The sequence below is a fragment of the Sphaerodactylus townsendi genome, linkage group LG01 (assembly GCF_021028975.2).
Source record: "Sphaerodactylus townsendi isolate TG3544 linkage group LG01, MPM_Stown_v2.3, whole genome shotgun sequence".
In the NCBI taxonomy this organism is placed as follows: Eukaryota; Metazoa; Chordata; class Lepidosauria; order Squamata; family Sphaerodactylidae; genus Sphaerodactylus; species Sphaerodactylus townsendi.
In genome coordinates, this window is record NC_059425.1 from 56,297,502 (window position 1) to 56,318,613 (window position 21,112).

Genomic DNA, 21,112 nt, shown 5'->3' on the forward strand with positions numbered 1-21,112 from the left:
AACTTACACAGTTATCAAGCCACTAATAAGTGGGAAGAATAATGCCAAAGGGTAAATTGTTTCCTGTAGTTCTCCAGGTAATTCTGTATTCGCTTTCCTCATGTAAGTAGGTAAGATGGGTTTGTTTTCTTCCCAAGTGACTGGACTGGATAGAAACCTTCTGACAATCTTTATGGAAGATCAGTCCATCAGTTCAAAGGCTGTGTACTTCAGAGCAGAGCCGTAGCAAGGGGGAACTGCGCCCAGGGCACGTGTGTGCCCTGCACGCCTGCCACACCTCGAAATGCCCCCACCATGCCCCCACACTGGCATGCTCCCAGTGAAAGACACCCCACCCCACTCCCTGGCAGCTACGTGTCTGCTTCAGAGTATTGGTGCTGGGGAGGGGGGGGGGGATGGCCTTGGCTTCCGTGGCCTTCAAGGCAGTATATTATTGATCAGTATGTAAAACAGGATGTTGGACTAGATGGACCATTGGTCCTGTCTAGCCCAGCTGCTCTCATGTAACCCAAAATGTTTTTTCAATGTTTTTCCCCCCTCTCCTGTCTTAGGTTGATGGAAACAGCAAGAGAAATGACGAGGGAATCTTTACCTATCAAATGCCTTGAAGCAGTTATCTTGGGAATGTATCCTTTTGTCGACAAGTTCTTGGTGCAGACAGTCTACCAAATGCTGATTGAATGGCTGTCACTTCTTGGATGAGGTATGTAACACCAGTTAAGGGTGAATTGATGGAACTGTCGTTTGTTGGAGGCTTCATTTTTTTCCCATATACTTTTTTTTAAAACTGAAGGAATTTTGTATGACAGTGGGGCTCTTGTAGTTATTGGGTGGGAAAAGACCCAACAATAGATGGATTGACTCTATCAAAGAAGCCAAGGCCCTGAGTTTGCAAGACCTGAACAAGGTTATTAACGATAGGCTGTTTTGGAGATCATTAATTCATAGGATCACCATAAATCAGAAGTGACCTGATGGCACTTAACACACACACAGGGTGGGAAATGTGAGGTTGAATATCAGTGAATATCAGTGATTTTGATCAGTGATGCAGACATTATTCCATCCATGTTCAATGTTGCACTTGAGTTTACTATTTTTGAAAGCAGTGGCACAAATGACAGATATTTTAACTGGTTACACATTTATTGACAACTAGCAATAAAGCCCATTGTGCAACAAAATACAACAGGCTCTAGAAAACTGAGTTGTCCTTGATATGCTTTGCACATGCTCACTTTAGTGAGGCTCATGTAACCTCCTCTGCTTGTGCACCTGCACAGCTCTTTAAAAGTGAGTTGTCGTCAATAAGTCTTGCCTTCTATATATATATAGATGCCCATGCTTTTCAGTGCAGGCATCATCATGCATATAAGGCGATTCTCCTCTGACTGGTCTGTTTTTGATCCGCTATTGATCCAACCAAGCTCCCTGCAATTGGATTACTGCTAGGTGAATATTACCCATATAAGGCATTCAGGAATGTAAAGATTTATCCAGTTTCAGTAGCCTGTGTTCAAAACCTTGTTATTTGTGTAACAAAATTAACCAGCAGTTTTTGATTTGCCTATTAAGATAAATGCATAATTCAGAGCTGATGCATGAGAGAGAAAAGTTTGGTTTGTTGTTGTGATATCCTACATTTAAAAAAATGTTTTGCAAACCTAGGAATGCAAAGGTACTGTATTGTTGATGAAGCTGGTTCTTTATAATCCTCTTACAATGAGTTAATTTGCTTTGTTGCTAGGTATTTGTAGACCTCAAGTTGTAAATCATGTGTTCTCCTGAGCTCCATTGGTAGACAGAGAGAGACTATGAAGGACTTTGAACAAAAATGGCTGGGATAGGATCCAGAATTGTTCGAGTGCCAATCACATGCAGTGCTGAAGGTCTGTGCTTTGATCCCCTGATCTTTTAAAATCTTTTCTCCCTGTGTCATTACCTTAGTCAGAAATTTTCCTCATTTGCTTTAGTTCCAAGTAGAGAAAAAGACAGTTACTCTTAGGTTCCTGTCTTTTTTCCTTCCTGGGGCATGAGGCAGCATGGTCAGGTATGATTTTTTAACGGAGAAACCATGTATTGAGACCAGTGCTTTCCTCTGTTACTAGCTGGTCCCATGTGGCTGCCTTCCCCCCACCCCCCAAGGATTCAATTGGATCCTTAGTGTCATGTGTGGCTTGACCCTGAGAATAAATAGGGTCACCATATAGATCTTTTCCATTTACAACACCAAATTTCAACTTGATTAATGCATCTCATCAAATTATCTTGTTTATACCCAAGGTGTATGTGTTTTTTTTTTAAAAAAAATACTGCAAAAGACTAGGGTTGGAGCATAATAGGTTCTGATCTAGATAATGGTGTGGCATCTCGGTGATATCTGTGGCCATTCTTATTTCTATGCACTGGCTGCTGCTAGCACTCAGGAACAGTCCCAAATCAAAATGGCAGTCTGTCCTTATTTTGAAACTGGGAGCTTCCTTATGCCAAGCTGATTAGTGAGATGTCATTTTAATCAGGCCTCTGCCAGCTTGCACAGTCAGCTTTTGCAAGTGATTTTTAAAAAAATCATGTTAGTAATCTTGCCTTGTGTGTCAAATTCGGTTTTACAGAGCTCCCTTCTCGGTCCTTTTTGAAGAGTTTTTCAGTGTGCTGAGTTAAGTAGCCAATTAATGGAAAGATCAGGCTGGTGCAGACTGAAGGTGTCATATCAGAAGTTCTCCCCTAGCTGTGTGACTATTAGATTCTTAATAAATGGAGCAGGGGAAATGAAGCAGGCTTCTTCACATGTACTAGCCGTGACACAGTTCCATAATACCTTATCACCTCATAAGAGCTTTCTCTATATTTAAACCCGACTTGTAGACAAACAGTCAAGGCAGCTTGCATTCTAACACATGACAGAAACAGTGATAATTAGAAACAAGAACAACTTCCAGGACCTGAAACAAAAGCAGGCATATGCCTTCCTGGCTAAAATAAATACCAAATCCTAGTTTAATAGTCTAAAAACAAATGCCATGTAATAGACCAAATGCACAACATAGTGTGTAAACTTTGAAGTTTTGCAGAACTCTTCATCAGGTTGGAGGTGGAGGAGGAAAAAAGGATATCTGGTATAATAATATCTGGCATTATAGACTAGTTTTCACTGCTTTCCTAAATACAGAGGGATGGTTATTTGTGGAGTGATTCCAAACAATGGTCCATTCTGCATAACACAAATAAGATGTCCTGAGGACACACAAAAAAAAGTGTCTCGGGGAGGAACTCTGCTCAGTTGTTCCCCAAGACAACCTCAGGATGCCTTATTTCTGCTCATGGCATCTTTGACAACCCTTTAAAGTGTACCTTTCCCCTCCTAAGCTGCCTTTTGCCTGGCTGTGTGGAATGCAGAGCTCAGGAGACATCTTATTTTTCCCCACCTGATCATCAAGTTCTCTAGTCAGTTTCCTCCTTAACTTACACCCAACATTTTGTGTGCAGCTGAAGGGATTCTCCCTGCCACCATTTGCTGAAGGTTGCCCCAAAATGTTTGCTGTGCAGGCTCCGATCCTGGGTGCCTTTTCAGCTCGAAACGTACTTGGGCTGTTTTTGCATGTCGAAATTGCCCTCTGTTGGCAAGGGGGAATGCCCCAATGCAATCGGGAGTTTTGTAGAGCCCTCGGTGCTGCAACGTGGCTGCCACGTTTCTGCCCCGAAGCCGCCCTGCAGCAATGGCTTTGCTTCGCAAATTTCCTGAACCGCAAAAGTTGAGGTCCTTTTGAAATGTCCCTTTGTTGTTTCGAAGGCTTCCACTGGCAGGTAAAAGTCCTCTGTAGCATAAACGGGGCCAGTTTTCCTGCCTCACTGCTTTGGCCATCCCCACCAATGGACAGGCGCTGAGAAGCGGCACCCTCCCTCCCTTGCAGTGAAAAAAAAAACAGAGGGAGAAACCTTGTTTTTAATAAAGGAAGGATAAACCTTGGACAGGAAAGTGGCGTGTGCAGGCGCCATGAATGGGAGGGTGGCGATTCGCTCACACATGCAAGGATTTTAGATTTACCAGTACATGTCAGACGGAGGATGGTAAGGAGGACCGCAGTCTTGTCTCACATTCAAGGGTTTTAGTCGGGGGAGGGGGGGCTGAGGACGCCGATTCTCAGCACCTGATTTGTCATGTACAACTAAAATAGTGAAAGCAAGTGGAGAGAATGGGGCGAGATTCAGCCAATTCGAACACAGGAAATGGAGGCTGCCTGCACATGCATGAAAGAAACTACGGAAGAGCTCACAGTGCTTAAGCGGTGCTTATGGGAAAGTCGTGGGCTTGTGGGAAACCATTTGAGGTTTCCCTCACTGGCCCTGACTCGAGCAAAGGACAGAGCCGGGCAGCAGTGGGGAACTACAAGCAGGGTAAGATGCCCCACAGCAGGTACGCTTTCAGGCTAAGCCATGGAGCATTAGAAAGCGCAAAAACAGCCTTGATTGCACTCAGCTTGTCCTGCCACTTCCAGTGGACCAACTTAGGTTTTTCTTACTCCACAGGAAAACTAAAAACTAAATTAAACAGAGTTGGTCTGTGGAGAGCAGGTCTATACCCAGTGCTTCTCAATGGGAAGTAGACTGGTGTTCCAAGCAGCTAAGATTCTCATATTCGTGTCTGCATAGCTGTGGAGCTAGCTCATTAAAAAATTTTTTTTAAAGGAAAACTATATATTGCTGAAATTGGTAGGATGAGCTGAGTGCAACCAAGTACTCTTCAGGCGTCCAGGATTAGAACCTGCAGAGCAAATGCCCTGGGGCAACCTTTAGCAAATGGTGACAGGGAGAATCCCTTCAGCTGCATTCCAAATATTGGGTGCAAACTGAAGGTGAAACTGACCAGAGAGCAAAATAGTCAGGCTGGAAAAAGCCTCTTTTCCCCTCTGATGTCTTTGCTGCCTGGAAACCACACCAGAAGCCACCTTTCTTTAAGACGTCCCCGGATGTTTTATTTTGCGGGTGCGGAGTGAAAAGAAGCAGACACCACTTTTTAAGATGTCCCAGAGACAACTTTTTTTGTGCTATGTGGAACGAACCTATGTTCTGCAATCCTCTGATATCTTTGTGTGAGAGAGAAAACACAGAACAGTGTCTCTGTTCATTATGTCAAAAGACTAGGGGAGGGGATTTTAACTAATCAAGGAGGTAGGCTAAGAGGCTACTGCAATGAATCTACCACAATCCTTTTCTTGTCACAAGCACAAGACAAGGACTAGAAATATATGTCAGTAAATCTGTAGTCAGTGTAATAGAATATGTATGTGTGTTGTGTTATCTTTTGATAAAAATAAAATTAATAACAAACTGAAATGTAAATTTCAAAATATTTCCGTTAACTAAATGCAAGTAAAAGTTTAAATGCTAAGAACCTCACAGAAGAACCTCACTGAAGCAAAAGATGAAGTGAGACCCCAAGACAATAAACTAGATAGGCTGGGCCCACCCTTTAAAATAATTAAGTAGACAAGGCCAGCTCTGAATTTCATCTCTGGAGAAACCCAAATTGATGGAAGATATTTACAGTTGCCTAGCAACTGGTGAGAATCCAGGCGTTGGGGACATGAGGGGCAATTTCAGTGGCGCCCCAGGTGCCAATTTCTGCTGGTATGCCACTGTCGCAGTGGGGTAATCAGTTCTCTCATGCATAACATGTACAGTATCCTTGCAACAGAATTGTAGTGTAGCTATCTTCATAATGGTGATGATTGCTCATTTGTTGATCTAAAAATTAATCTTTGGCACAATGGTGAAGTTAGGTTATTTTGTTCTCTGGGTTTAATGGTTTTATGGTGGTCCTCAGTATATAGTTCAAGCTTAAAGCTACAGCCTGTTTTTGGGGACTCCTCACTAAGCCTGTGAACTACACCCTGGGATTGCACCCCATGGGGAAGGCCTTATCATGAGTCTTCATAACTTGGCACCTATCCAGAAAGAAACAGTCCATCAGCCAGTCTGCCTGAGATAGGGAAAATTGGGGGAATCATCCAATAAGTGACAGATTGAGATAATGGGTAATATAGGGTGCTCTTATATCTTCATCCCTTGTACCTTATTATGTTCACACTTCTGCCAGCCATGGCTCTGCAATGAATACTGGCTCTGGAGAGTCTGACCTTCCTTTTTCCAGAGAGGAGGAAGGAGGAGGAGAGTGACACTTGGTGGGCCTAGTCAGGTAGGAGCAGGCTGGCAGGAACAGGCCAAGGAGGAGAAATAGTCTGGTGGAAAGCTGGAAAAAAGGTCTGAAGCCAGAGGACTTTGGGGATTCCTGATGCAGGGCTGAAGCTCCAAGTAGAGTCTTTGTTGTTGGATGGTTTCAGGTGGGACCTGGAAAGAAGGGCCTGGAACCAGTGAACTCTTATTAGTTGATGAACAAGCTTTAACAGGCCTTACCAGGGACTTACAGGTCCCAGTTACTGTTTCCACACAAATGCCTGTTTGGATTGCTTCTACATTAAAGTTTTTATTATGTACAGTTAAGTGTGAGTGCAGTTGCAGTAACCCACTGGAGTTTGGAAGAGGTCACCAGCCCTGAAGAGCCTTCAGCACTTGCCTGAAGTCTGAGTTGTGCAGGCCCACTACTGACTTGCACAATTCTTACAATACTTTCCTGATAAGAACATTCTAATTTAACAGAGAAGAACTTTTACTAAAACTCGAACAAGAAACCTGATATAAAATATCTATCCTTTGAAGAAACGAAATGTTACTAACTGCTGAAATGGAACTGAAGTAACAATAAAAAAGGAAACTAACTCCAAGCACTTCTTTCTATTTGCTATTGTTGAATCCATCTTTGGCGCTTTTGTATTCCTCCAGATTTATCTGGCTCAAAACTTTCTCTTGTGGTTGCCAGTTGGCTCTCAGCTAGCTAGTAATGGATATGGAGAAGGAGAAAAAGAGAAGCTATTTCGCCTAACTTTACATCTTCAGAAGGCCTTTAAACTTCAGGGATGCATCATATATTATGCCAGGAATATCCTGTACAGATACGCACTGAAAGGAATTGAAGCCCATTGTCTATGGAAGGTTTTCTAAATTGCTTTTGGAACACTAATGATAAGGTTTTTTTGTTTGTTGCATACAACACAGACACACACTAGCCTGGCATGTGGGCTTCAAAGGTCTTGTGACCCACCTGGGTTTCTTCCACATGGGGATGATTTGCTTTCATTTCATTGCACCTGCAAATGCAGAAGCATTGGTAGCATCAGCAGAGTGTCTGTGCCGCAGTTTTCCCTGCACTTTCTTTGCTGCAGCCCAAGCAGGCACCATTCACTGTCACACTAGAGAATTAATGCATTTTAAAGTAAATTGAACATGGACCAGAAAAATCAGGCAGCTTGAGTGAACTGGTCCCCCCCCCCCCTCTCTTTGTGTGTGTGTGTGTAAAGTGCTGTCTGGTCCCAACCAATTTATGATGACCTCATAGGGTTTTCAAGGCCAGAGATGAACAATGGTTTGCCTTTACCTGTCTCTGCATAGCAACCTTGGACACCCTTGGTGGTCTCCCATCCAAGGATTAACTAGGGTTGATCCTGCACTAGTCTGGGTCATCTAGGTCAGGGTAACTGGCTTTCTAAGTATCTTACTTGTTTAGCTTGTTTACCGGCATACCTACAAACCATTTGTTTGCATATCATTATGAAAAGGTTCCAATTTTTATTACTTTTACTGCTGTTAGTTTTAAATTGCTTACAAGTTATTATACATGATTTTAGTTTATTAAAATGGCATGTTTTATCTGTTGTAGACCGCTCTGAGCCCTTTGGGGGAGAATGGTTTAAAAATGCAATAAAACAAACAAACAAATAAACAAATTAGCATCTATCAAATGTTGATGGGTGTTTGAATGGAGTGTTGGCCTGGCCTTAGAAAGGTCTGGGTTCAGATCTTTGCCTAGCCACTTATTTACCAGCCATCAGCAGTCACTTGTCAGCCTTACCCTAACATGCCTTGAAATGCAGGCTTAATTTCAGAGCACTTGAACTTACCTGGTTCTGACAACCCAGAATCTCGTAGAAGAAGTTGGAATGCTCTAGCTATTCAACAAGTCCTGATATCCAGTTCCTCCTCAAACCTCTAGCATTTTCTGTGGGTGGGTCCTTGCCTTTCTTTTTAGCTGGTCCTTCCGACACCCATGATTCTTCCCACCAGTTCTGCTTGTGTGTTTCCTGCCTGCCGGCCTTGAGAGTTTCCCCTCATACATTTCTGCCACCTAGGTATGTTTATTGCCTTTGATACTAATGATCAAACTAGACCAGGCACTGAGAGATCTCAGACACTAAATGCCAGGATCAGCCCAAAGTTTTTAAAAGGTAAATTGGAGCAGTATTGATTGAGGGCACTGATTCAGAGTGGGGCCCAGCTATGGCATTGGCAGGTGTGTGTGTGTACCAGTTGAGTGAAACTACTTCCCTAAGCTGCCAAAGAGATGCCTACCTCCCCTCACCCAACCCTTCTAGTCTAATAGCAATCTGGGGAGATATCAGTTTTAGTAGACAAAAATATGCAGTGAAAGAACCCTTTGCCTGCACTGAGGTACCAGAGAGAATTGAGGATTACTATTATAATGCACAGGTCCCATCCATTTGTGGATCTCCTAGTATCTAATTTGACTGTTCTTGACCTTGAACAAGTTACTGTCCTTCAGTTTACATTCTTCATATTTAAAAAGGTAAATATAATGATCCATCTCAGTACAGTGTGTGAGGGTAATGAAGATAAAGCACCCTGAAAACTGCCATGTGAATTATTTTTTAAAAAGAACTCAGGTACTATTTGGGAAGCTTTGGTATTTAAATCTAGAGATGCTTTTTTGACACACTCTATCCTTTAATTGAATATTCTCTCCACCACTCCTTGTTCCAGATTGTGGCTATCTTTCAGAATGTGAATTTTGATTAGTTTTTGGAGCTAATTTTTATTCTTTAGGATCAAGAGGGGCACCCTGACACACACACCCCCTCTGCAGTTTCTTAGGTCTTCAACCTATTTGAGAAACCTGTCAATATATGGCTTATTTGGGCATCCTTTCTGCCACATTGTTCCTGATTGGCAGTCTTCCTCCTGTCACACTTTTAGCCTCATGTTAGCTAGGCTGTTCTTTAACTCTCTGTTTAGCCACAGTGCCTTGGGTGGCCTTTAGAAAGCTTTAAAGCCAGTTCCTTTTCTTAATCTGATTTTTTAAGCACTGAGGCTTCTGGGGTATTGTTTTAACGATAGGTGAATGAGTCCTTTGTATGTGCTGCTGGGAAGAGGAGGACTGTATTTTTTAAGATGACCAGGTGAAGAAGCCATTGTTTGCTTCACTAGATCGCCATCTGAGCACAATGAGCAGGGTATAATGCTTCTTTCACTGTGTGCTGAATGGTTATCTAGACTAAGGTGTGGTGTTTGTGAAAGCCCTAATATTTAATCCAGGCTGCTATTTCTGAATGTCCTTGGAGTTAACCATGTTCCAGGTTTTTTAGTGCATTAGGAGCACTGGGAACTCTTATTTTTGTGAGCACTAATGGTTTTATATATGCCTGTTAGGTGTCCCAAAATACCATTTCAGCATTGTGTGTGCCATCAAGTCACAGCTAACTTATGGTAGCCCCATAGGGTTTTCAAGGCTGGGAGAGTTCTGAGAATTGTGACTGGCCCAACATCTTCCCAGCAGGCTTCATGTGGGAAAGTAGGGAACCAAACTCAGTTCACCACATTAGAGTCCACTGCTCCTAACCACTACACCATGCTGACTACCAGTTTCAGCATTAGTTTCTGATTATTTTACTTGTTGCAAATATCTTCACAATTTGTTCAAATTTTCCCCAATTTCAATTTGCTTCTATTGACCCTTTAAGCAGAGCAGAAGGGGCCCAAATAGGTAGCCATTGGACAAACAGGTCAATCCACAACTGTATGCATACGTCTCCCTCTGCAGACTGTCTCTAATGCTCAGTCTGACCATTACAGTAGATCCAAGAAGGTGGTCCTCAGCAGGAAAAAGTGTTTTTCATTTTATGCTTCTGTGTGGAGGATGAAGACATTTCCTACTCTTATTTCAATAGGCCCTTGCTGCAACTGGAAGCTGGTCTCTAGAAGAAGTGATGCTATGGTTTCCAGATAAGCTCATCAGTTTTCAAGTTAAACAGTTCCTAGAACAAACAGGCCTTGACCTGGATAGCCCACTCCACGTGAGCACAATCTCATCAGACCTCAGAAGTTAAACTGGGTCAGCCCTGTTTTTTTATTATAAATCCTTTATTTATTCATATACTTAATACACAAGTGTTTAAAAATTGCTTATTACAGCTGTAACATTCTGTTGCTAACATAGTTCATCAAACATAGAATCTTCTATATATTTCAATCCTTACTTTAAGGAAATTTATACATAAAAGAAAACTTCCAACTATGATTTATATTTCTTAAAGTTTCTATCCCCAATATTAGTTTCATAAAGTATTTTGGGACACCTAACAGACATATATAAAACCATTAATGCTCACAAAAATATTGTTCAGAGCAAAAGAATGTTGAAAAGTCCTTCAGTGTCTCAGCAGCTGTTTGGCACTTGAGGAAAGCACAGCTACTCATATTTGTGTGAGAACAGAATAAAGGCAAATTTCTTATAGTCGGGTTCCATGTAGTTTCAATTATATGCAGCCTGTTGCTTTGCTTCTGTGAAGGAGTTTGAGGCTGGAGAGACAGAAATGTCTGAACTCCTTGTGATTTGGGTTCTAAATGAGATTGAGTACTATGTTTAATTATGGCCTGGACCTTCAGCTATGAATTAATTACCCAAATGGTGTGGGTGGGAAGAGACTCTCTATAGTCTAGACAGTTTAAGTCATCTCCATCATTTTGGATTCGGAAAAGGAAATCGAGATCCACATGAAAATGCTGTTCCTGCATAGAAACTGTATGATATTTACCTGCTTCTTGCTTTAATTTTGAAAAAAAATATAAAAATTACAATAGTGTCACCTAAATGGAGGCAGAGTGCAGGAAAGATTAATGTGTACTGAACAGTTTTGATTTTTTTCAGGGGAAGGTCAAGGCTGGCCTAATAAGTTGTGACATCCCAGGGATCGAAATGACCAGGGCCTGTTTCCCTTGTTAGCAGTGGTGGGATTCAAAAATTTTAGTAACAGGTTCCCATGGTGGCGGGATTCAAACAGTGGTGTAGCGCCAATAGGGCTGGGTGGGGCACGACGGGGGTGTGGTGAGGCATTCCTGGGGCGGGGCATTCCTGGGCGGGGCTGTGGCAAGGACGCAGGGCACGCGCACCCCAGGTGCAGTTCCCCTTCGCCCCGCCTCTAAATTCAAATAATGACTGTTTAAAGTATTAAAAAAGCAATATACCGAAAGGTAGTGTATTATTTCTTTTTTATATAATTATATTGATTGATTTTAAATAATAACATAAGTAAGGAGAGAAACAAAAAACTGTTTACAATTGTTAACATACTACAAACATATCTAATTGTCTCTCTCTCTCAACCCCCCCAACTATAACATCCTATATTGCCTCCCTCCTTCCCATATTTCCTTCTCTCCCTACTTTCTACTTCCCCTCCAGATTCCTATAACTACTTTATCTATTCCACTTGAAAGAAAACTAACTGAGGGAGAGATCCAAAATCCTTAATCGAAAAGAGTAGTTTAAACTCCTCTCTTTCCAATATAAATTTCAAGGGAAAAAAAGAAAATGAAATTTTTTTACCTATAATACTTTCCCAACCTTTATACCAATAAACAAAAAAAAAAATAGAATTACTATATATTGCATTATTTCCCCATAGCAGTTCCCGGCATTAACACGCCGCAGGGGCGCTTATAGGGGCAGGGGGCCGTGCGAGGGGGCCCTGGGGGTGATTTTGCAATCCCCCCACTTTGATCGGTAGATTTGTTGTACCCAGTGACAGAGATTACCCCCTTGTCCGTAGTGGAGTTAATCATTAATAACCGGTTCTCCGAACTGAGAAAATTTTAGTAACCGGTTCTATCGAATAGGTGCAAATAGGCTGCATCCCACCTCTGTTTGTTAGATACTTTTTTTGTTGTTACCTTGACATCAGCCTCCCAAGATACTTAACCAATGGGCAGCCTTCTGTGGAACGATTCCCCATCAGCTTTAAATCCCATTTCTCAGGGAACAATTTTCATCATGTGGTGCTTGGAATTTATTGCAATGGCCGATATGGATCACTGGGCATGAGCAGAAGGTCTGAATTGATGGACAAGCCTTTGATTTACCGAACTCTGAGTGACCTCATCTTTGAATTTGAAGACTCCTATAAAAAGCACTTGCACTCAGTAAAAAAAGTAAAAATTGGATTGTATGTCCCTCATGATCTGCACAGTTTTCAGCCCATTGAGTGGAAGCAGTTGGTGCTCAACGTGTCAAAGATGATGCGCTCAGAGATCAGGAAGGAGTTGGAGAAATACGCCAGGGATATGCGAATGAAGGTATGTGTAATTTCTGTAATACTTGAAAATGGTGGGGTGTAAGGAAGGGAAACAGAAGCCTAATTCACACATGCACAGACCAGCATGGGGTACCCACTTATGCAACTTCATAGTTGCTTCATTTCTTAGGTAGGTAGTTAGTTGGGTGAATCAGTTTCCCATATGGTTTGGTGGATATCATCCTAGGAGTCACAAGTCCTTTCTGCATAGTGCAAATAAGATGTCCTGGGGATGTCTTAAAAAAAACCCCTGCCTCCTAATTTTTTTGTCCAGACAGCATGGGCAAAAACAGCGTCACAGGAGAAAGAGGCTTTCCCCCCTACCTGCCATTTTATCCCACTAGAGTTTAAAACTCTTGCGCCTGACAATTTATGGTGCTACAGTGATTCCCTGTCTCTGCAGCCCTTTGCTGAAGGTTTTCCCTGGGACATTTGCTCTGCAGGCTCTGTTGCTGGATACCTTTTCAGCCTGAAAAGTACACGGTTGTACTTAACTTGTCCTGCCTATTCTATCAATGTATGGTTTTCCCTTTTTCATTTTCAATGAGCTATCTTTACAGACATGCATATGAAAAAAGAGGAAACCATATATTGCCAGAATTGGCAGGAGGAGCTGAGTACAACCATGTACTTTTCAGGCTGAAAAGGCATCCAGCAGTGAAGCCTGCAGAGATGGAGTATCATTGCAACCCCATAAAATCTCAGGCATGAGCGGCAGAGGAAACTGACAAAGCTTTAACCAACAGGTGAGAAAAATAAGATGTCTCCTCAGCTTCTGAGCTCCTCATTGCAAGCAGGAGACAACTTGCAGACGACTTCAGGAAACAAGTCCACATTTTAGCCATTTCAAAAAAAGACTCCTTGAGCCAGAGGCATAGCCGGGCCAAACTGTGCCTGGTGCTGCCAGGTGTATTTTTTCCGGCCTCTTTATTGGAGTTTCTTCGCGTGGCATCTTCTTTCCCCTTCCCACACCTTGGCCTTTGTTTCCTTTTCTTTTTTCTAGTATTTTTCAGGCTGGAAAAAGTGGTTTTCATTGTGCTCAGGCTAAAAACTGCCTGAGGAACTATAGTTCCCAGGAGACCTTGTGAGCCCCAAGGTTTCCTGGCAACTGTAGTTCCTCAGGCCGTTTGTGAGCCTGAACTGTAAATAGGCTGCTTTTTTCATCCTGAAAAAGTACTAGAAAAAGAAAAGGAACTAAGGTAAATGTGGGAAGGGGGCAGGGGGCGCCACAGGGGAGGGGCTGCGTGGGAGGCGCAAGAAAAGGGAGGAGGGGCCGGTGAGCGATTTTCTGCCCCCAGGCGTGCGCCCGGTGCAAAACGCACCCTTATGTCCCCTTGCCGCTCCGCCACTGCCTTGAGCTGAAAATAAGGTGTCCTGAGGACATCTTGGGGAAAAAAGTGTGTGGAGTTCCTCCTCAAGACACCTTTTTTGCATCCTCAGGACATCATTTGGGCTGTGCAGAATGAACTACAGTTTCCTAAAGGGTGATTAATCATCTTTTTAAAAGTAGGCTTGAAACTGTACCTGTTTATTTTGACTTGTCCTACTGCCATATTTAATTCTGCTAGCAGAAGCAAAAAGCAAAAAAAAAAAAAAAGGCTCTGGCCAAAGATAATTCATGTCTGGAGGATATGCTGAATATATGAGGTTGATCCTTTACATCAGTTGGGGGTTTGGGCTGCCTACCTGGAGATGCAGGATCCTAATAAATAAATAGGTAGATAAAACAAACACACACACACACACAAAAGCTGGGTTGAACATCTGGAAGATGCAGGTAGTTCTGGCTTGATAGAATGTGTTCAGTCTTGAGGCTGATATGATTGGTAGCCATTCTGAAGAATTACCTGGGAGTCAATGAAGACCTCAGTGATCAATGAAAAATGAAATGAAATACTGATAAAATTCTTACTGTACCTAGGAATTTTATTAAGTCTTAGAGGTTTAGGTCACAGCACCAAATTTCTGGGGGATGTATTAACTTTGCCTTACATATTTACCCTAAATGAAAATGATCCAAATGTATGACAGTCCCCCTAAAATAAGTTTATTTACATGGTGCACGTGGAAAAAGTAATATATAGTAGTATAGTAAACCGTGGTAGCTAAACCCTAAGACTGGCTCTTGATAAATATATGACTGCGTATAATTGTTGAAATTCAGGTTGGGTGCTGTGTGGTTTCCGGGCTGTATGGCCGTGTTCTAGCAGCATTCTCTCCTGACGTTTCGCCTGCATCTGTGGCTGGCATCTTCAGAGGATCTGATGTTGGAAAAGCAAGTGGAGTATACATCTGTTGGAGTGTCCAAGGTGGGTGGGGAAACCTTGCCTGTGAGTAACAAAGGCGGCAACCAGGTCAATAGTTTAGGGCATCTGAATGAGTAACAATGAAGACTATAGCCTGGGGACGCAACCCTGTAGATAGCAAGGTCACTGCGTGGGAAAGCATTCTTGAATAGAAGTATCTTGGCCTTTTGTTTCCTTTGTGGTTATATGGTCATCCTGTGTTTGTGTGGAGCTGGTTTGGACACAGTCTTGGGACTCCTAGTATTTTTTCAACACTGGCAGCCAAGTTCTGTTCATTTTCATAGCTTTCTTCCCTTCCTGTTAAAATTGTCCATGTGCTTATGGATTTCAATTGCTTCTCTGTGTAGTCTGACGTAGTGGCTTTCAGAGTGGTCCAGAATTTCTGTTTTTTCAAATAATATTCTATGTCCAGGTTGGTTTATCATGTGTTCTGCTATTGCTGATTTTTCTGGCTGAAATAGTCTGCAGTGCCTTTCGTGGTTCTTTGATACGGTCTGTGCGCTGCGCTTATGCGGTTCCTTGGTGTGGTGATCCTTGTCCACAGCTGCATGGTATGCGATAGACTCCTGCAGTAGCTAAAGGATCCCTCTTATCCTTTGCTGAACGTAGCATCTGTTGAATTTTCTTAGTGGGTCTGTAGATGGTTTGTAGGTTGTGCTTCTTCATCAGTTTTCCTATGCGATCAGTGGTTCCCTTGATGTATGGTAAGAACACCTTCCCTCTAGATGGCTCTTTATCTTTGTTCATGTGGCTTGTTCAATATCATAAAGGAATATTTTCATAGTTTGTTTATTTCCTTTCCTTTCAGATTTTGAAACCCGCAAGTGCCCATTCTCCAGTCAAGCAGAGATCACGAGGGAAGTCCCTATCACCTCGAAGGAGACAAGCCAGTCCTCAGAGACGTGCGTGCAGAAGAGACAAATCGTGAGTATCATTATGCTCAGATTTGGGTCAGAATTAGGTTTGCCAGGTCTTGTGCGATGGCAGGAGACCTCCTGCTGGCAACTTGTGTATCCTACCACCATTCCTTTGGGTGGTTAGAAATGAATAAAAATAATATGACCATTATTTCATGTGAAAACCCAGAAATGGCATCGTGTTGCTCTAGGAATGACCAGAAACTCTATGGTGGTCTCCAAAGTTTTCAAATCATATTTGAGTATGCCTGGGTTCTTTGGAAGCTTAACAGAGTATATCATAGAGGAGATCAATAAGGGAGGAAAAAGTTTTCCCAGACAGACAATCTGCTCACCCTCCATTATGAACCTTGCTCTGCTATCGAGAACTGCTGGGGATTGTGTTCTTCTAAGACATAATCTCGGTTATGTGAAGTCATGTTGAGACCTACCAACTGCTCAAGATCCAGTATGAATTGAGTTTATACTACAGAACATTCCAAATAATTCTTTGCATCATGCAGTAATATCCTGACATATAGTTCAGGGCTTCCTTAGCAAATAAGTCATTGTAGACAGTATTTTTTGAACACAGAGCAATTGAAAACCTTGATGTACTAAACTATAGATTTACTTAGATGCATATTTAAACATGTTTGGTTATCTATTGAACATTGAAGGTAGGGCACGTGGGTGTGAAGTAAAGTAATATATCCCACAGCAGATTTTGCTTTCTTGGTCTTTTAGGGAATGTCAGGATCCTCTTGAACTGACTGGAATCTGCAGGTATCAAGTAGCATTACAACTTTTCTTAGTGAGGTTGTTCAGAGATTTGGAAAGAATGAATTAGTAATAGCTATCTAAACTGGGAAATAGCTATCTAAACTGGGAAATATTAGACACATTATCTCTTTGACTTGCAGGCCTTTACTACCATAGTCCCAGATGTTTGGGAACGGATCATTGCACATATGCAAAGGCACTTGATTATCATATGTAATGTTCCAGGACTAAGTCTGTATACTAAAAACCTTGGTGAATTCCACAGGGCCTGTACAACTGAGCTGTTCTACCGGGCTTTTGGGGAGCTGGCTGCTGACTGACTGCCCCCTCATTAAAGAAACCAGACTAAGAGTTTCCACCAACCCATACAATATGATGATACAAATGAAAAATTATTCCATACTGCATTGGTCGTTGCGTGGGTTAACAAGGGCCGCATCGCATGCTGGGGTCCCTGGGCATGCGTCAACAAGTGGGCTACAAGTGGGCCAACCATCCAAAAGAAAGAAGGATAGGGCACAAAAAAATCGTGCCATCATGGCTTGTTACTACAACTCAGAGCCAGAAAAAAGAGGATACTTGAAGTGGATGTACGAACTGTGAAAACAACGCTACCCAGATTCGAATATCACTGAGCAAAGACAGGCAGATCAAAGACAATTAATCATATGGAATAAAGTGTTTACAGAGATAGAACTGGAAGAAATCCAGAAAAATTATGAAAAGAAAGCAGCTGTAACACCAGAAGAAAGAACAGTACATACTCCAGAAACAACAGGAGAGATACCCTATATACTCGTGTATCAGTCGACCCACATATAAGTCGAGTCACCTAATTTTACCACAAAAAACTGGGAAAACTTATTGACTCCCGAATAAGTCGAGGGTGGGAAATGGAGGAGCTACTGGTAAATTTCAAAAATAAAAATAGATATCAATAACATTACATTAATTGAGGCATAAGTAGGTTAAGTGTTTTTGAATATTTATTTCAAAGAAAAACAGTAAACTAGCTCTGTAAGTGGAAAAGAGGGTCAACAAGAACAATATGGTCTCAACAATAACTTTAAAAGTAAAAAAAACCTTAGCTCAACTCTCAGCAACCAAGCTAAAACACAAGAGTTAAAACCCTTCAAAACTGGATTTTTGGTCAGGGGAGGAATGTTTATGTTAGCAGTACCAACATTTCAGAGTATCTTTAGGAGACCCTCATGATGATATTATTATTCAGGAAGTTGTAGCGAAGTTTGGTTCAGGGGGTCCAAAGTTATGGACCCTCAAAAGGGTAGCCCCATCTACTATTAGCTTCCATTGGAAACAATGGGGAATGGGAGCACCCCCTTTGGGGGTCTATAACTTTGGATCCCCTGAACCAAACATCACCAAACCTGGCTGGTATCAGCAAGAGATTATCCTTATGATACCAGCCAGGTTTAGTGAAGTTTGGATCAAGGGGTCCAAAGTTATGGACCCTCAAAATGTAGCCCCATCTACTATTAGCTCCCATTGGAAATAATGGGGGATGGGGCACCCCCTTTGGGTGTCCATAACTTTGAACCCCCTGAACCAAACTTTACCGAACTTGGGTGGTATCATCAGGAGAGTCTCTTGAAAAATCCCTGAAATTGTGGTGCCACTAGCCTAAAAACTGCGCCCCCTGGCAGCCGACAAAATAAAAACCATAAAATATTTTTAAAAATACACGTCACTAGCGTATAAGTCGAGGGGGGCTTTTTCAGCACAAAAAACGTGCTGAAAAAGTCGACATAGATACGATTATATATGGTAATAGTAGAACTGCTAGATGAAAATGCCAGGAATTTTCCAAGGTGATTCACTATCACTCTTAATGTTTATCATTGCCATGATCTCCCTAACAGTAATTCTAAAGAAAACAAAGTTGGGATATCAAATGGCCAGAGACTCACATTTGCTGTATATGGATTATTTGAAGCTGTATGAGAAATCAGACAAAGAAATCCAGTAATTAGTGAACATAGTCTGCATATTCAGCACAAATATTTCGATGGAGTTTGTCCTGGAAAAGTATGCCACTGCAGCAATAAAGAGGAGCAAGATTACTGAGAGTGATGGGATTGAAATGACTGATGGCCAACTCGAAACCGAACAAGAATATAGAAAAAGTGTGATTAAAATGAGGACCAAAAGCTGGTACAACAAAGCTCTGCATGGCCAACTTCTGGAGAAGATCAAGGACAAGGTAGACAACGAAAAGACCTGGCTGTGGTTAACAACTGGAAGTCTGAAAAAGGAAACCGAATCCCTGATTTTAGCCGCTCAAGAGCAAACCATTAGAACAAATTCAATCAAGGCCAAAATCGAAAAATTCTCGGATGATGCAAAATGCAGATTGTGTAAAGAAGGTGACAAAAGAAGAAATTAGATTCTACCCCTGCCCCCACCTCAAGTCCTTGCCGAAATACACTCCTTGTATATTCTAATAATGAAGGTGGCCAAATCTGAAGATACTTAAATCTGGCAATGTGTGGCAATGTGAGTGTGGCAATGTGAGTTCCTCGGCTCTTGCCGCGTCTCCTGCTTTTTGCCTTCTCCCCTTTGCACCTCTCGTTTGCGGCGACAGGCCACCCGCTGCTGAGGTTTTGATACGGGAGACCGGGGGATTGCGGTTGTGGTGGGGGCGTCAGTGGCAGAGACTCCCCACCCCCCGTTTCACCTGCCGGACGCGATTTAATCAGCAAGGGCTGGGGCAGCTGACTGCGCCGGCAGCAGACAGCGTCGCGACGGGCACTACAAAAATTGATCCCGCTGCTGCGGAAGTGACGGCTGAACAGGCTAGGCCCGATTGTGGGGGCGGGGCCTCGCAGAGCGCTCCGGCAATGCTGGATGAGATAGCTCCGACGGCCCCAGTGACGCAGACGGCGGAGGAATATCGGGAGATGGTCATTCGGTCCCCTAAACATCTACAGCCGGCTTTAAAGGAGACAATTAGTCCCGAAGAAATCCAGCAGCACCAGCAGCATTGTTACCCTTGTGGAATCGGTTGGTGGTGGATAGCAAGCTCCTGGCAGGATACATCGCTTTTTCGCTTCATGGGGAGAGGCCAGTGGCAGTGGCCTCTCAATCCCGACATTATCTGCCTGCTACCGCTTCCCTTCCCCTTTCCTTGATTCCATCAGTTATACTCAGCCTCCTGAGATCAACACAGGAGGGGCCTCGCCTAGGTGGTGTGAGCCCTGGGCTTGGACTCTTCTGTGACATCTACACTTCTACATCCATCAGTGACCACCAGAAGGTGCAAGGATTTCGGAACCCATCTTTACATCAAACTAACACCCACTCCTGGCTCTTTCTGCCCCTGAAAGTATCTGGGTCTCCTTTTAGTCTATCTAGGAGAGCCTGGACCTATATCCTCGCTGCTCTCCGCTGACTCTCCCTCCAACGCCTTTCTATCTTGGCCGCAAGTTCCTATAGCTTAGGATTGTGGAAATATAGTGAATTTCCTACAGTCATATAATTAATTAGTTAGGCAACTAGTTGCGGTATTATTCTGTATTACTGTTAAGGTTTGACGGTTTGGGCTTGTTTTAAATCCAGTTTTAAGATAAGTAGTTTGTTAGGTTATAAACTGGTACTGTTTATTCAGTGGCGAGCCGAGTCCACTATAGTGGAGAGCCTTCGCCGGGGTAACAGATAGAGAAGGAACGGTAGGAAAATGGGGGGCCCATTTATGGGCCTAGGGATCCCAGTGTTAATGGGACGGGGTAAGTATGATGGTAGGCGGTGGCCATATGAGAGAAGGTGGGCAAGAAGTGAATGTGCTTGCCGACCTTCTGACCTCCAGGCCCCCATCCCGGAAAGGAACGTAGGGTGGTAGGGCTTCAGGGCCACTCCGCTTCGGTCATTGGTGTTGGATCAACGCCAGGTCCATAACATAATAGGCGACCGCCGAGTCCCTCCGGGATTTTCTCGGGAACTGCAGATGGACCTGGCTTGTAGTCAACCGAAACCTGGGTGCCAGAAGGGGAGACCGCTGCTCATTGGCGTAGGCCTCTCCTCCGGGTCTCTCAAGCGGTCTCACACCGCATCACGCAATACCACGGGGCCGGTGGCGCGGCTATGTTCATCCATTGTGACACCATCCCCTTTAGGGCCGCCTCTCTGCCCCGGAGATCAATGGTATAGAGTGTGTCGGCCTGGGAGTGGTTGGCCCAGGAGAGGTTGGCCTGTCCTCCTTGGTGTACCGCTGGGTCGCCTAGCGCCCTGGGGACAGCCTGCCGCTGCTGCTGGAGGTGGTGGCGGATTGGCTGCCAAGTGGTTCCCCAGGCTTATTGTCTTGGGGATCTCTTCAATGTCCATGTCGACGCCTCTCAGCCTCATGTACAGTGGCCGCTGACTTGGTGGTCATCCATGGCTGCATCTTCGGGCCTCCTCCTTGGTAAATTCTGGCCCTAACCCATGAGGCTTCGGGCACACACTGGACTTGGTTCTTTGGGGCGGAGAGTCGATATGGTCATATCCTCTAGTGATAGAGTGCCATGGTTCTCACCCATTATGCCCTGAAGGTTCGGATGGATCGCAAGCCGCGAACGCCTTCGCTGTTCAGGGCGACGGGCGAATTTATGCCCGCCCACGGAGACTCTATGGATCCTATTGGATTCCTGGAATG

General features: G+C 43.4%; 1 protein-coding gene across 4 annotated transcripts in view; it reads left to right on the forward strand.

Moving 5' to 3' along the window:
• Positions 1 to 21,112, forward strand: part of VASH2 (vasohibin 2) — a 63,784-nt gene that overhangs the window by 23,140 nt on the left and 19,532 nt on the right. For 3 of the 4 annotated variants that reach the window (XM_048490276.1, XM_048490360.1, XM_048490529.1), the window contains 3 exons: positions 552 to 626; positions 12,099 to 12,480; positions 15,594 to 15,709. In XM_048490276.1, coding sequence (XP_048346233.1) covers positions 552 to 626; positions 12,099 to 12,480; positions 15,594 to 15,709 — 573 coding nt within the window. Of the gene's footprint in view, positions 1 to 551; positions 627 to 12,098; positions 12,481 to 15,593; positions 15,710 to 16,729; positions 16,870 to 21,112 lie in introns of those variants that run through there. The other variant, XM_048490444.1, reaches the window with a different exon arrangement.